General features: G+C 28.0%; 1 protein-coding gene across 1 annotated transcript in view; it reads left to right on the forward strand.

The window, feature by feature from the left end:
• The window catches only part of MESR6 (misexpression suppressor of ras 6), a 569,253-nt gene extending 560,466 nt beyond the window's left edge, over positions 1-8,787 (forward strand). Inside the window, exon 8 of the mRNA XM_087161156.1 lies at positions 4,990-8,787. Coding sequence (XP_087017282.1) covers positions 4,990-5,137 — 148 coding nt within the window. The 3' untranslated portion in view covers positions 5,138-8,787. The remainder of the gene's footprint in view (positions 1-4,989) is intronic.
• The last annotated feature ends 8,146 nt before the right edge of the window (positions 8,788-16,933 follow it).

The following is a 16,933-nucleotide window of genomic DNA, read 5'->3' on the forward strand; positions in this document are numbered from 1 at the left end:
AAAAAAATAAAATAAAATATTAATTATTCCTAATTATCAAGTACTGTAAGTCATTTTGCTCACGCTATTTTGAAAATTAAAATAATTTAAGGGGTAGGATAAAGATTGCCTTAAAATTTTAATAAACTAAATATAGTTTTAGTTGCAAGGTTATTTAAATAAATAATAATATTAATTATTTTAGTAAGAGTCTGTAAAAAATACATAGTATACCAGTCACAATTATGATTTTTATAGTGCATATTTTTAGTATTATAGATCTGTTTAGTAAAAAATTACTTTTATATAAAAATTTTAAAGCAATTTAAATACTCTATTCAAAACTTGCCATTTTTACATTTAACATAAATTTTTTTTTAGAAAATAGGAATTTTGTTATGAAAAATCATACTTTAATTATCGACAATCTTTTTTTTTTATTATGAAGTATGATGAATCATCTTAATAATCTAGATATAAATCATATTTAATAGAGAAATCAAATTTTTGTTAAAAATTCTCAAGATTTTACTAGGATCTCACTTAATTTTTTTTAAATAATCATTCTTTTCTTCAGAATTATCATAGTTTTGTTATCAGCCCCTTAATTATAATAATAACCATCATATTTGATACTAAAAGTTCTAATTTTTTCAGAAACCATCTTAAATTATTAGGAACAATCAATTTTTCTGAAAAAATGAAATTTTTGTCAGAAACAATCATACATATTGTGAAAACTATTATAATTTAGTTAGAAGCAATCATATTGTGAAAGCTATTATAATTTTTTATGAGCAATCATATCTATTCTGAAAGCTATTATAATTTTGTTGGAAGCAATCAGACATTTTTCCAAATATCATAATTTGTCTGAAGAATCATACTTTTGTTAAGAACAATAAAAATTTTACGAAGACTACTAGATAATATATCAAAATTTTGTTTAGAAATTCTCAACTAGCTTTACCTTATATTTCTTATTAAAATCAATGCAAATTACAAGTTATAGATATTTCTTAAGATTTTCAATAGGTAATAAAATATCCTACATACTAACTCTCAGTACGTCATTGTAAAATGTTCTTTAAAAGCAAAATATCAAGAATATAACGGGTAAATAAGAACAATATATAATAATAATAAAACAATCATAATTGTTTTACTAATAATCACGGGAAAAATTTATTCTATCAAGAACAATTATAATCATGAGAAAGATTAAAATTCTGTTGAAAACAATCATAATTTTATTAAAAACGATCATAAAATTTGTTTCGAAAAATCTTATTTTTCCAGAAACAACTAAACGATTTGATAAAATCTGCCATAAGAACAATCATATTTCTTTCTAGTATCATACTTTTGTTAAGAACAATCATACTTTTGTTAAGAACAATCGTACTTTTGTTAAGAACAATCATACTTTAAGAACAATCATACTTTTGTTAAGAACAATCATACTTTTGTTAAGAACAATCATTCTTTTGCTAAGAACAATCATACTTTTATTAAGAACAATAATTCTTTTATTAAGAACAATCATATTTTTGTTAAGAACAATCATACTTTTGTTAAGAACAATCATACTTTTGTTAAGAACAATCATACTTTTGTTAAGAACAATCATACTACTTTTGTTAAAAACAATCATACTTTTGTTAAGAGCAATCTCACTTTTAATAAGAACATTCATACTTATGTTTAGAACAGTTATACTATGTTAAGAACAGTCATATTCATGTTAAGAGCAATCATACTTATGTTAAGAACAGTCATAATAGTTCCTAACGAACATACCATGTACTTAGAAATCATAATTTTGTTCAGAAAAATCTTAATTAGTCTTACCTTATCAAAAACAAGTTCTCTGTCAATTCTTAATAATCTTCTAGATGGATCATTCAGGCTCATGGTTTCAAGTTCTAAAATACCGAACATAATAATTCACAGTACATCATTACAGAATGCTCTTTAAGACCAGAATATCATTGATAACGGGCTATCGGTCACTTAATTGGACACCTTAATCGGATATGTAGCTTTCAGACGGTTACAGATAAAGAGAACACCGCAAAGGGGTGGGCGAGGATCGACGTGAATTCGATTATTAATGAATTTTGATGGCATTATTATAGCGGAGGCAGGGGATGGACCTGGAAGAACCTTCCTAGTTAATTGACCGTTGATCCATGCCACGATGACCAGCGGTGGACAAAGAGCAAGTGGAGGAGGGCGTTGGTGGACATCGTGATCTGCTTTAATTAAGAATTAAGGCTTTCTGGTGAAATGATTTTGACGATGTTATGAACAAGCGATTAAATGACATGATGTTTGGCATTCTTAATGAATTACTAGTTTTGAATTACACAAATATCTAAAATGTAACTAAAAATTATACACAGCTAGATGGAAATAAGTAAGTAAAAAATGAACAATACGCATAATTAAGATTTTCTGTAGAAATATAATTGTTTTTTACATTTTTAAAAGAAGATTTTCTATTTTTTTGAAAAATTTTGTTCCTCTTTTGTTGACATTTGATTTGTTTTAATTTAATGACCTACGCAAGAGAGGTTTTTGTTCGTGGAAATGATGCCACTAAAAATGTAAAATGTTTGAGTCTGATAAGAAACAAGCAAAACAGAAAAATTGAATTTATGCTATAAGGTTTTATTTTTTATTAAGAAGGCAGTGATTAGAAATGCACACATACTCGTAATTCAAACTAATGTTATTTATAAAAAATAAATTAAAAAAGACTATATAGCTTTTCAATTAAGAAAAAAAAATTCTTTAATTTATTGTATGTAAATACCCATATCTACAAAGTCATTTCATTTAAATAATTTTAATTTAATGACCTACGCAAGTTAGGTTTTTGTTCACAGAAATCATGCCGCTAAAATTTAAAAAATTTTTGAGTTTGATGAGAAACAAACAAAATAAAATAAAAAAATGAATCCATAAAAATAAGGTATCTGTATAAAATGAGGTTTTACTTTTTATTAAGAAGGCAGTAATTAGAAATATATACATACTCGAAGCTCAAACTAGTGTTATTTATATATATATGCATAAAAAAAAGATTAGATAGCTTTTCAAATTTAAAAAAAAAAAATCTGAAAATACTCTTTAATTTATGATATCTAAATACCTATACTTCATACGTCATTTCATTTAAATAATTGTCATTTAATGGTCCAAACAATGGCGGTTTTTGTTCATAGAAATAATGCCACGAAAAACGCACAATGTTCAAGTTTGGTGTGATATAAAAAAATAAAAAAACACTGCATTGGGATTTCATTATTTAGTAAGAAGGCTGTAATTAGAAATGCACATTAACTCGAATTTCAAACTAGTCAATTCAGTAGAATCGGAGCTACTAACCCTTGAATACTGTCAGTTTAATTTTAACCGTACTGTATGCTCTTACAAAAGAAAGAGCAATAATTATTAGTGCAAGAAATGTTTCCATAAAGCTGTTTTATAAAAAAATTAAATAAACTATTTGACATAAAAAATATTAAGAATACTTATGATCAAAAATAGCAGTTTACTGTGCACACTAAACATTTTTTATTTACTAAATTATTGCTCTTTGCTTGGAAAAAGAGATAATTCGGCTAAACAGCTAAATTTCTGAATCATATTATTTAAAAATATCTACATTTTATTAATTATTTTTACCAAACCAGTTTAAGTTAAGTATTGTCTTAAATTAAATTAGACAGAAATCGTTCAACTCAGACAACTAAATAAATTAGACAGAATAGCTGAACTAGGATATGGCATAGTGTCTCTATTTAAAGAACCTTTGGAATCCTAAAGGTTAAAAACCTAAAGGACTCTTGTTTTGTCACCCAGATGGTTATTTGAAAAACTGTTATTAGAAGAAAAAACTGTTATTTGATTAAAAATTAATAAAATCGTTTTGTCAGTATTGTGGTCGGTGCGAGCTAATAGTAGAATTCACGTGACCAGTCAACTGTGGAATTCAAATCCGGGGGATCTTATTGGGTGCTCAGTCCCTTGAGCCACGGCAGGCTTTGGTGAAACTATAAAGAAAAATCTTAAATTGTCTTTATCTTAAAAGTCTTATTTATTGTTATCATATTTAAATGTAAAAACTTTCAAAACTATAGCGACTTACCCTGAGGAAAATGTCTGACAATTTAACTTACCGAAAAATTATATCAAAAAAGTGATATTAATCATGTAGTATATCGATTCAACAATTAAGTGGAATCGCAATTTTATTTATACGATGCTCAAAATCATAAGATAATTACTGAAAAGTAAGAGTAAATATCGAAAATAATCGTAAAATGAGTTGGAAAAAAAAGATAAAAGTTATCTTATTATAATTCTAATCTGCATGGTAAAAACTAAATTTTGAATTAATTCGATTATGGTTATGGTGAAAAATGGAGAAAAACTATTTTGTGAAAAGCAGCTTTAGACCAGTGGTTCTTAACCTTTTTAAGCCGCGACCCAAATTTGAGATATATGTTCATGTCGCGACCCAAAAAAAAGTCAAAATTAGGCTGAGTAAGCCACAATGACTTCTTCTAGGAGGTGTTGGTATTACTTATTATTTGGTGTATTACTAACTTTTTTGGTTCGACTCAGCGTGACCCAAGAAATATGCTTCGCGACCCAATTTTGGGTCGCGACCCATAGGTTAAGAACCGCTGCTTTAGACCGTCAAATATATGGCAAAAGTCTGTAAGAAAAAAAAAAACAGGACTTTTTTGCAGCTTGCATAGAAGAAATTAACATAGAAGATTAAACATAGAAGAAATTTGTATTCATCATTAAACAGTCTTTTTTTCCCTGTAGAATTTACTGCTATTTTTCACAGTGTATCTTTATAATTTGAATATTATCTTTAAGCAAATCAGCACCTCGAATCAATCATTCACATAATAACATCATATGCTTATTATTAAATAAACATAATGAAGCAATGCAATTATATAATTCTGGTAATTTATTGCATTTCAGATCTAGCCGTGATGATTACTGCCCACCGGAAGATGTTGATTTCATCCAAGATCTTGTTCTTGAGATGTTAGGAAATATTTATGGGAACATCGAGATCACCAGAGATTATGAAACAGATGAAGATATTGATCCTCACGAGCACTCTTAATTAAAGAATCGAGGAAATTATCCTCATCTGCATTCGTGGTAATTTTTATTACCACTTATCTTCTTTAACTCGCCAATAACCTTCAAGTTCACTAGTACACTTACGACGAGGCACATATTTTTATAACATTATCTTCAGTAAAAATATTTGTAACCGTTTTTCCCACTTGTTTTTAGGTTGTTAGTACTAAACGATACGAAATTATTTTTTGTATTCATGTTTACTTTATATTATATTTTTAGCTCGATAAAAAATAATGTAAAATAATGCCCCAATAATTTTATAATTTGTGATTCTTTTTAGCTATTGCACTAAAAATTTTATGTGTATAATAATGTGGTTATATTATTTTGAAATAATGGAATCTAATTAGACAATTTCTAAATTTTTGAAGCACAATGTCGATATTGGCTCATAATTTTTCAGAAATTAAGTTTTTATTTTTAAGATTACGGAAGATACAATATTTGTTGTTAATCAATATTATATTTTTCATTAGATAGAAATTTGAATAATATTATTTCATAAAAATCTGTTCATGTTAAAGAAATTTAAATTGGTTAAATTTAAAAAAGTGTTTCTCCGTACGCATAACGGTGAGAATCACAACGCATACGTAAAAAAATCACAACGTTCGTACAACGAACAAAATCACGTGTGTACCGGTTTTTTATTTATATTCAGTTTAAAAACGGACATTTTTACCATAAATTTGTATAGCGAAGATTGATATATCTTGAAACAATTTTAATTACTTATTCTTTATGCAGAAATACCGAATAAGTCAGAAAGTTTGAATTCAAATAACTTTGAAATTTCGTAGTAAGAGCATTAAAAGCTTGTCTACTAATATTGTTTGTTTGTGAATTAATTTTGTAATTCTCGCCAAAAAAATTTTAAGTTAAAAAAATTAGGCCAAGGTATAACATAAGTATTGTACCTTAGACCGGTTGAAGTTACAGCACTATGTGCATTACTAAATATACTTTATTGTGTATATTACAATATACAATAATATGTCGATATACATCGTGCATCATCATGTACAGTGCTCAAAAAAGGACCTCCCTGAATAACTTTTGATCTAATAATCGAATCTGGTCATTTTAGTACTCATTTGTAATGGTTTGAAAAGTGACTTCAAATATGCTAATTAATTAGCGAAGACGATATTTTAAGTTACGAAATCAGACACAGAAAGGTACTTTCTCTGAATAAACATAAATTTTTTTTTGACAGATTCGGATTTCTGACCCCCAAAATATAGGGGGTAGTCGCAATGTGGAAAATATGATCCTAATAGTTTGGTCAGGAGAGCGATCCGAAGTTTGGACTCCTTAATGCTAATTTTATATTTTGCGTATTTCTCCATATCTCAAGATCTTTTTAGTCAAATTGAAAAAATTTTGAATACAATTATAAAATTTGTTTGCAAAAAATAAATCTTAGTAAATATTTATTATTTTTTATTATTTTATTTGTTAATAGTCGAAAAAATTTTTCTGATAATTTTTAAGCATCGAATTTTACATGACAAAATACAAAATTTGAGCGATATTAGTTGAATTATTCCTCAGAAATCGACTTCTAAAAAAAAGTCGTATATTTAAAACTCGATTTCTATGGAACTATTCAATCAATGTCGTTCAAATTTTGTATTTTGTCATGTAAAATTAGATACTTTAAAATGATTTAAAAACTAAGTTTTATACCTTGTAATTCGCAATGTTTTCGACTATTATTAAATAAAATACTAAAAAATAATAAATATTTACCAAAATGTATTTTTTGCGAAATCTTTGGATAAACGAATTTTATAATTGTGGGCAAAAATTTTTCAATTTTGCTTGAAAAGTTCTCGAGATATGGCGAAATACGCAAAAAAGGAAATTAATATTATTGGATCGAAATTTTGGATAGCTTTCCTGACCAAACTATTAGGACCATATTTCTCAGATTGCAGCTAACCCAATCGGTATTTCGGTAAATTCGGTATTTTGGGAAATCTGAATCCGTCGAAAAAAGGTATGTTTATTCAGAGAAAATGCATTTCTGTGTCTGATTTCGTAACTTAAAATATCGTCTTCACTAATTAATTAGCATATTTGAAGTCACTTCTCGAACCATTACGAATGAGTACTAAAATGACCAGATTCGATTATTAGATCAAAATTTATTCAAGGTGGTTCGTTTTTTTTATTTTTTTTTTCTGTACTGTACAAGATTAAAGTATTTTTTCAGTGCACACGATACTTTGTATCTAGGCTGAATTCTTACTGAAATTTAATACTCTTTATTCTGAATTGAATTGATTAGAGATTGAAGAAATAATTTAGAATAAAGAGAAATTAAAATTTGAATTTTTGTCTGAGTAATGTGGAAAGAAATACAAATAAAGGTAAATTCTAGACAAAGCAAATGAAAATGACTAGCCTTGTAAAATAAGCTATAATGAAATAAGCTAATAATAATAATAATAATAATTGTTCAATCACTAGACATAATCAATTCTATGTAGAAGAAATGTGCTAAATTTCAATATTATTTTCCAAAAAAAAAATTTTTTTTTTTGCTTCAAAAAATTTATTTTAGTATACATTGAGATTAATTTATTAACGTCTCATCGTGCATCAGCTAATATTTTTCGAACAGTAAATATTTAAAATGTTCAGTTTATAAGAGAATGCATTGGTGACTTTACTTAAATTACTTGGTAACAATATAATGCAATGTATTTACTGTTTTTTTTTTAATTAGATTTTTTAAATTTACAATAAATTATTACACCTGAACAGTTAAAGTTAACAAGACAATTCAACTCAATAATTCATTCGATAGAGCCAAGAGTTCTTGCTTTTAATTAAAAGAAATTCCGAAAGATGGCGCTTTAAATCTTTTCTACTTTTTTTCTGTTACGTCTTGATTACGACGTGCAATGGAGGCTGACGGTGGTTGATTAAAAAATAATAAAACGTGTTTTTCATTCATTGATAGATTTCGAAAAATTGTGACATGATTTCAAATGTTTTCTTTGAATCACTTAATTAGTTAGTTCTTGGGGCGCCATCTGTTAAAATGATCATGAATTAAAAACAAAAACATTGGGAGAAAAACTTATTCTCTTTCACATGTAATTGCTGAGAGAATTTTTTTAATCTTAATAGTGTTATAAATTTTTAAAAACCGTCTAATTCGGAACGCCTTTTATTTGTTTTTTAAGTTGCATTAATTGTGTAATTTATTCAAAAAGTTTATTAAAGTGCTAGTTGAATATAAAATAAGTTTATTTGAAATAGATAAAATCATTAATGATGAATTCGCAATAGACATTATCTATATTTTAGATATTATCTATAACTAGATTTACTTCCTTTACGTTTTCAGAAATCGCTTTTCAAGTCTAATTTATTTTATAACCGCATTCGAACTTTTCTTAACCCAATTTTCTTATGATGAGGTTTCTTAAGAAATTGAATCTGAAATACTCTGTAATATGTTGTAAATTTGTAAAACACATATTTTTAGATTTTATCGCCATTATTTAAAAAATGTTGGAATTTCTGTGTCTTGAATGTTTTCACATTTCTAACATCATGGTTGAACAAATAATTTGAGTGTACTTTTCCATAATAAAAACTATTTTGTCCCAATTTTGATTTATTCATTTATTCTATGATTTGCTTTTAATGTGTGGTTTAAATAAGTGTGAAACAAAGTTTTTTCATTTTCGCTTTCTATTAATAGGTAAGTTTCATCATTCTGAACTTGATAAGAGTTGGTACGTAGCTTTATTTGTGAATAACTAAAGCTAATTTGAACTACTATTCTAATGTATTAAAAGAAATAATCTGCATTTATGATTAAGAAAGAACAGAACAGTAGAATCTCTTTAAAAAAAATTTAACAATTTTGTTTTCCATTTAATAATTTTCTAATAATTAATATAATAATAAAAATAATAATTTTTTACAATTAATAATTTTCGAATTTCAAATTATCTGAATAATTTTTTTTTTTTACTTTTATTAAAATTACATACAAGCATTGTTTCTAAAGATTAAGTTGGATTATATATAAATAAGAAAGACACAATGGGGAAATTTTTTAGATGACAGATACTTTAATTCTGTTATAAAATTATTTGTATTTTGAAAGTACCGTATTCATTTCTAAGTATTTGTTCAGTTTGACGACATGTAGCTTTTAGAACTGCCCCAAACTGTTATGACGATCCTGTTCGAAAAAAAACTGAAAAGTTTAATTGGTTTTCATCTTAAGAGACGAGGGGAGACATTCCTTTCTTCGCTTTTTTTCTAATTGGTAGCAATATAATACAATTAAATTTTAGCCCATGAGATTTCTTGATAGTAGACTTGCTTCCCTGCAATATTTCAATTGAGAATCTTATTTGTTACATCCTTAAAATTTCCAATAATGTGCCAAATAGAAATTTATAAATCCCCGAAAAAAATTTCTGTATTTAGCTTACAACTACAAATCTACAAAGGACCGATTAAATTGCATTTTAATGACCATCAGATGGCATTAAGTTAATGAGTTCCCAAGGTAATTTTGCTTTTTGTTGGCGCTGACGCTGTTAAAAAATCAGCCTAAGTTATTGAAATCAACGAATTAAAGTATAGAGTAAAAATGTAATGAGTCGTGATGCTTTTATTGTTGTTATGTTGTTTAGAAAGATAGTTCATGTGTTTTTTTTCCTAAACTACTGCTCGAGTATATAATATCTGCCTGACGCATAAGTTCAGTTTAATTATTTGTACTTTAGCTTAAATTTCTTTTACGTTAATGAACAAAAACAGTTCATACCTATAACAAGTTTAATAAAGAAATTATCTTCGTATATTAATATTTTTTTAAATAGGTAAATATATATATTTTAAATTCACGTACGTTGATGCAATGATGCATGCACGCATGTTGATGCAGGTACGCAATGATGTACGTTGTAAGTAAGATGCATGTAGTAAATGTACGTAAGTAGATGTCTGTAAGTAAGATACACGCATAATTTGAAGGCAAATAAAATGCACGTAAGAAAAATATCATTCTCTTCATTTAAATCTTTCCATATACAGCAAATATTTCCCTATAAATTGATATAATTGATTATAAATCTAACACTTTTGCACTATAAAGGGGATATTTTCTATTATATTTTTACTAAAAACAGGGAATATTTTCCGTTACATAGCGAATAATCCCCCCCCCCCTGTAAAGATGACGGATATTTTACTCAATTAAATGATATTATTCACTATAAACTAAAATATTTACGATAATGAAATGGATACTTTCTACTAAAAAAAGATATATTCCTCTACGAAGTTAATATTTCCTTGATTTTCCCTTTTGCTGTATTTGGTTCCAATTATAATGCAAGCTTTTATTTCTTTTAAAATTTGTTACATGAACTTAAAAGAAGTCAAGATGAAAGTTTTTTTTTACTAAAGAAAATGCCAAGCAGGAGAACGGATCGTTAAAAGCCGCTATATATATATATATATATATATATATATATAAAATGAATTAATTAGTTTAAGACGTCGTCGTTTAAAATGCATCACAACTGTAAGAGGTATTTTCCCAGCATCAAACAACTACTTTAACATCCATCCATTGAAAAAGAAAATAGTCAACCGGTAGCCATAGTCCATCACTGGGGTGTGCCCTAAAATTCTCAACCCCCATCATCAGCTGATATCTATAATTCAGCACTTTATCTACCCCCTCCTTGGTTATAAATGATCCTTCTCCAAAATATCCTCTTTTTTTTTCCTCTTCACTGATAAATAACTCTTTAGTCAAGCCACTGCTATGGCCACTGCTTTATTTGAAAAATATACTCATTGTTGTTGTTGGAACTATCTGATGATGAAAGGGCAGAAAAATTTCTTGATTTTTCTTAACTTAAAGATACATTAGAAGAATTTAATAAGCGAAGTAAGTTTCGTGATATTGTTGATAGTTTTAGAAGCAGGATGATGGATTGCGTATTAATAGTAAATTGAATAGAGAATCGAGATGAGCTAGACTTTAAAGAAAAATTTCAATTAGAGTTTTTGATTTTATTTTTTGATTACTTCAGAGGGCGGTTGTGTTTATAATTGAATGAAATGATTTATTAAATTGTTTACTTTTAGCTGATGGGAAAAGTTAACCTGTTGTGGGATGGGTAAACAAATTCAATTATTTTTTAGTTTGAATTGAGTATGTTGAAGAGTTATAAAAAATTATTTTTGGTAATAAAATAATTGCGTGCATCAACAGAAATATTAAATACATCTTTTTAAAATGGACACAGCACAAAAATAGCAGCTCTGAATAATTTTTGATCTAATGATTGGATTTTCGCGTATTCGGATCGTATCTTAATCGTATTCGGATTCTACCTTAATCGTTTTAAAGCATAACCTTAAATGTACAAATTAATTTGAGCAGACGATACAAAACACGAAATCAGACGCAAACTTCTCTGAATAAAAATACTTTTATCTACTTACTTTCTCTGAATAAAAATACTTTTATCTACTTGTTCTTCTTGTTCTTTCTCTGAATAAAAATACTTTTTTTAGGCTGGTTTGTATTAGAGAGCCTCAAAATATGGCGGGTAGTTGAAATTTGAAAAATATGGTCCCAAAAGTTTGATGAGGAGAGCGGTCGAAAGCTTGGACCCCGTATTGTTAATATTACTTTATGCGTATTTTGGCGTGTTGCTGAAGCTTTTTTAAATTATGCAAATTACTAATTTAAAAATCATTAAAATTACTTTGTAATGAAAAAATAAAATTTGAAAGTTCTTTTTTAATAAGCAAAGTTCAATATGAAAGACTAAGAAATGCCCGTTTTGAACCAAAGCTCTTTGTCAACAGGCCCTTAAAGTATTTATTTTTTATGAATCACTATCTTAAAAATGCATTCTAGCTAGACTTATGTTTTAAACTTAAGCTCTACTCCCATAAAAATTTCGCTTCCGTCTTAATCCCTGATAAAAAACACCCCAAAGAAATCAGTTTACTGCAATTAAAAGACCCTCGATAAGGATATAAAAGTAAACAATCTAGACTTGATGATGCTTAGTGTTTGAGGTCTTTCATTGACCTGAATTTTTATGACAATTTTATTGTAAAATAATAAATATGCTTTTATTTTGGTACAAGCATTGCAAACCATACTGATTTGTAAACTGTAGACAATAGGCATTTAATTTGTTAGTACGTATCATCAAAGGACTCAAATTAGCTTCTTAATTGAAACCTCTATTTGAACAAATTTATGCTAACATAGTCTCTCTTTATAAAAAATTATTACTTCGAAACAAGCTGATTTTGGATACCTATTTGCTAACTTAGCATTTGTAAAACCAAAACCAATTTTTATAAGTATTTTTCAGAAGATTAAATAATAAATAATAATGATAAATAATAATAATTTTAGGATTAAATAATGAAATCTTAATAAATGGCACTAGATAAGCTATATTTTAGAGCGTGAAAGATATTTCGAGAACAATATGTAGTGTTTTGATGTATGCTGAAATGTAACGAATGAAGCTATTATTTTGACAAGAAAATGTCCAAAAAAATAAGTACTTTAGTATAGTTATTCTTCCTCAAAATAATTTTTAAACATTCCAAAATACTTCCTTGTGTTTTTATGAAACATTTTTAACCCCTTCCTTCTCGCTCCCGTGAAAATGACGGGGTGAGGTTTCGCCCTCTATTTCTCGCTCCCTTGAAATTTCCGGGCTGGAGTGTTCAGTAGTAACGCACCAATAAGGATAAAACTAATTCATTTCTTTTGCCCGGAAAATCTTTTATTTCTAATTTTACACGCCAGATGGCAGTACCAGGATATTTTTAAGGTAATTGTAGATAGTTAGTTTATTTTAAACTAGATGTCAGCACTAATCAAATGCGTGTATTTGGCAAAATAGGCACTTTTATGACCGTTTTCTTGAAAATTAACCGATCGTTAAGGGGTTAAAGGAAAGATAACGAAGAGTCTATCGGCATTAGGATCACAATACCCATATTTTTTTTTCTCCATGAACTTTTTGTTTAAGATAACCGAATATACTAAAAACTTACTAACTATTAAAATTTAAAGCTTAGAGGTTATTGATAGATCCTGTTGGACAGAAGAACAAAACTGACTGTGAAATACTCATACAAAGAATAAGTGACACTGCAAATGAAACCTTAACCGAGGACAAGAACAAAATAAAAGGGATTGATTTTAACTAGAGAGCACATTGGCTACAGCCTAGAAAAATAATGGTTACAAATTACTAATCTAGAAGCATTACACACGAAAACATGAAGGAGAATTTAAAGATATAAGAAGACAGAAAAAGCAATTACATAAAGAAAAGAAGAGACTTTACGCGTTGACGAGCCGTATAAAGAAATTGAAAATTTCAATTCTCAAAAAGAATCTATGGTGATTAATTAAGTTAGAAAAGAATTTTAATCAAATTTATTCGTTTGTAGAAGTAAAGGCTGTGAGTTCTTGAATGATAAGAACACGATCTTTGATCGATGGTGGAAACATTTTAAAAATCTGCTGCGTGGTAAGGATACTTTAGACATGGACAATAGAACTCTTTACACATTAGTGAAAATGAGCAAGAATTAGATGCTCTCAAAACTCAACGTGATTTAATCTGCAATTAAAAAACGAAACCGAAATACATCGGCTGGTCCTGATGTTATTAAAGCCGAACTTTGAAAAGTTTCTGAACCAGAACTAATTAAGGACATACACGTTTTAGTTTTCAAAATATGGACAACTATGGAGAATGCGTCCATTGAATGAGATGGGTGCTCTGTTTCTCCCATTTTTAAGAAAAGTGGTAGACTAGATTGCTGAAACTATCGCGAAATAACCCTAGTGAACTCAATCTTTAAAATCTCTTTAAACCTCCTTAACATTAGACTATTACAGCATGTTGAAAAAGTTGTTGTAAGTTACCAATGTGAATTTTTTAGACTAACTAACTATTGTTAATGAAAACAAAAGAAATCGATACCGATGCATGATTTTGTTTAATCTAGTTTAAAGGGGCGTAAGGTAGCATTATTCGACAGAAACTGATGAAGTAATGAAAGAATTTGATATGCCAGCTGAGCTAATTAACCTGAAAAAGACTGCACTTAAGAAGGTAAAGTTCAACTTGAAACTAGAGAATGAATTTTCTGAATCTTCTATACGGATAGAGAATTGCAACAGGGTGATGCTCTGTCATGTCTACTGTAAAATTGACTGTAGAAAAATCTCTCGGAGTGTCTCGTCTCACAGAAAGAGGAACTGTCTACCAGAAGACTTTTCAAAGCTTGGCATTTGCTGATGATATCGCCTTATTTGGTTTATCCAGAAAAATTGTTACTGGAGCATTCAATTTATACGAGCTGTGGCTGGTAAATTTGGCCTAAAAAGAAACGAGGATATAACAAAATTCATGGGGACTTCCTCTACACCTAATTTATAATGAAGAATTTCTTCTTTGAAAGAGTTTCACTTAATATAAATCACTTACGTATCTTGGAACTATACTAACCATGATTTAACCATCAAGCTAAACAACAGGATCTTCAGTAAGCCATGGCATCAAAAATCAACTAAAATACGGATTAATAAGTTAAAAGTCAAAAACTAGCATCTATAACAACTAATTCAACCTAGTTTGTCCTAAGGAAATGAATTTTATGCAATAACCAAATTATACGAAAATAAAGTATTGACATTTGAAAGGAAATTCTTAAGAGAAATATTTGATTGCAGACTAAGGGAATAATAGATTACTGTTTACATTCAATCAACCATTTATTCTTTGTTTAACTTCGAAATTTATCAAAAGTGCAAGTAACCAGATATTGTTAAAGTCATAAAATGCAATAAACTACGACGGATCGGACATCTGTTCTGATCTGATATTACAAACCCAGTATAAAAGCTCACCTTTACTAATCCTAATGGAAGCAAAAAACGATGAAGATCACCAATCAAGTGGCTAGACTCGGAGGAGAAAGTCTTTAATATAATAAATAAAGGAAACTGGAAGAGCCTTGTTGCGCATAGAACGAAAAGGGCAAAATTTTCATGGGACGGCCTTGACTTGTAACAGGCTGTAGTACTTTGAGAGAAGAAGATTATCTAAGTATAATAGAATTCGGAAGTTTACGCATTTAACGTTACACTGTTAGAATTTTCATATATGGTTACGAACATTTATTTTCCTGTTTTTGCTCTATCGCTTAAAATGTTGATTATTGATTTTTCTATAGTTTCAAATTTTCCTGTATTCTTTTTCAAAAGTTTTATAAAACATAGAGTTGAAACGTTTAAATATGATAAATTAAATTTGTGGTAAGTTGTACTTTTAATATCTCTCAATATATATATATATATATATATATATATATATATATATATATATATATATATATATATATATATATATATATATATATATATATATATATATATATATATATATATATATATATATATATATATATATATATATATATATATATATACTTATTTCTAAATATTTTATAAGATTAAAAGTTTCTTTTTAACGCGCAAACATGAGTCTGAGTCAAAGTAATTTTTTCGACTCCTACCCCTGCAAAAGTTTCCTCCACTATGACTGTGATGTCTATCAATGTTTGCAGTGTTTTTTTAATGTTTTGAACCATTAACATTCATATATTAGGAACATTGAATAATAAATACTTATAACAATACGACAATATGATGAACAACAATACTGCATGGATTTGTTTCAACAATATTGATTTTCCGTAATTTGTATCAAAGAAGACATTATCAACAATGGTATTAATCATTCGAATCTATTTGAATGTTAGCGATTGACGTTAAAATATTTAAATTTTGATTTGCGATATGAGCGATTTATGCAAAGAAGTTTTGATCCGAAATTGGAAGTTGGGGAGGATTAAGCATCCTAGAACTCGACCTCCCGAATGTAAATATAAAATAACGTATTTATTTTTATTTTTATAAATTTTTTTGATATCCGATTGGGTAATAACTATGGGAAACCAAAGTCTTCTGAACAATGAAAAGCAATTCTATGATTCTTGAGATTCCTATTCAGTTTTATAAATCTTTCAAAACGATTTTCCTCGCGGTAATTGAATACAGCAGTAACAAAGATGGATAGGACGAAGAGCACATCCTAAGGATTGAGAACTGCATTCCAACTTAAGGCTGGCAATATCATCCAGTAATCAAGAGTGCTTTTCTTTCATGAAATAATTGTCCTCACGCATTGGAGCCGGTACTTTTAAATATCTAAATTATGTTGATTTCATGTTTTCTATGGAATAGCCCAGAAGTAATTGTTTTATCGTTATTGGCGGATGTGGCTAAACCTTGGAACTTTTCGACAATAACTAATAAAAAACATAAAATTAAGGTAATCTAAATGAAAATTAAAGTACTGGCTCAAATGTATAGGAGCGGGCAGTCCTTAGTATGTTTTAATACTTTTCAGACTATAGCATTTTTATACTAATATGATCGTATCTTTTTTAATCTATCAAATGCGTGCGAGCAAATTCATACCGGTTCAAATGCGTACCAGCTGGTGGTTCTTAGTATGTCAGTATATTTAATTACTTTTCAGACTATGGCATTTGTATACTAATATGATAGCTTAATTGGTTAAAACCGCTTTTTTTAATAAACAGGAGGGTTAAAATTAACTTGATAGTATTCAGAAATCCATGGTTCTAGCTCCGCGGAAAA

Source organism: Parasteatoda tepidariorum, chromosome 4, assembly GCF_982258835.1.
Source record: "Parasteatoda tepidariorum strain Cologne lab strain chromosome 4, Ptep-v5.0, whole genome shotgun sequence".
In the NCBI taxonomy this organism is placed as follows: Eukaryota; Metazoa; Arthropoda; class Arachnida; order Araneae; family Theridiidae; genus Parasteatoda; species Parasteatoda tepidariorum.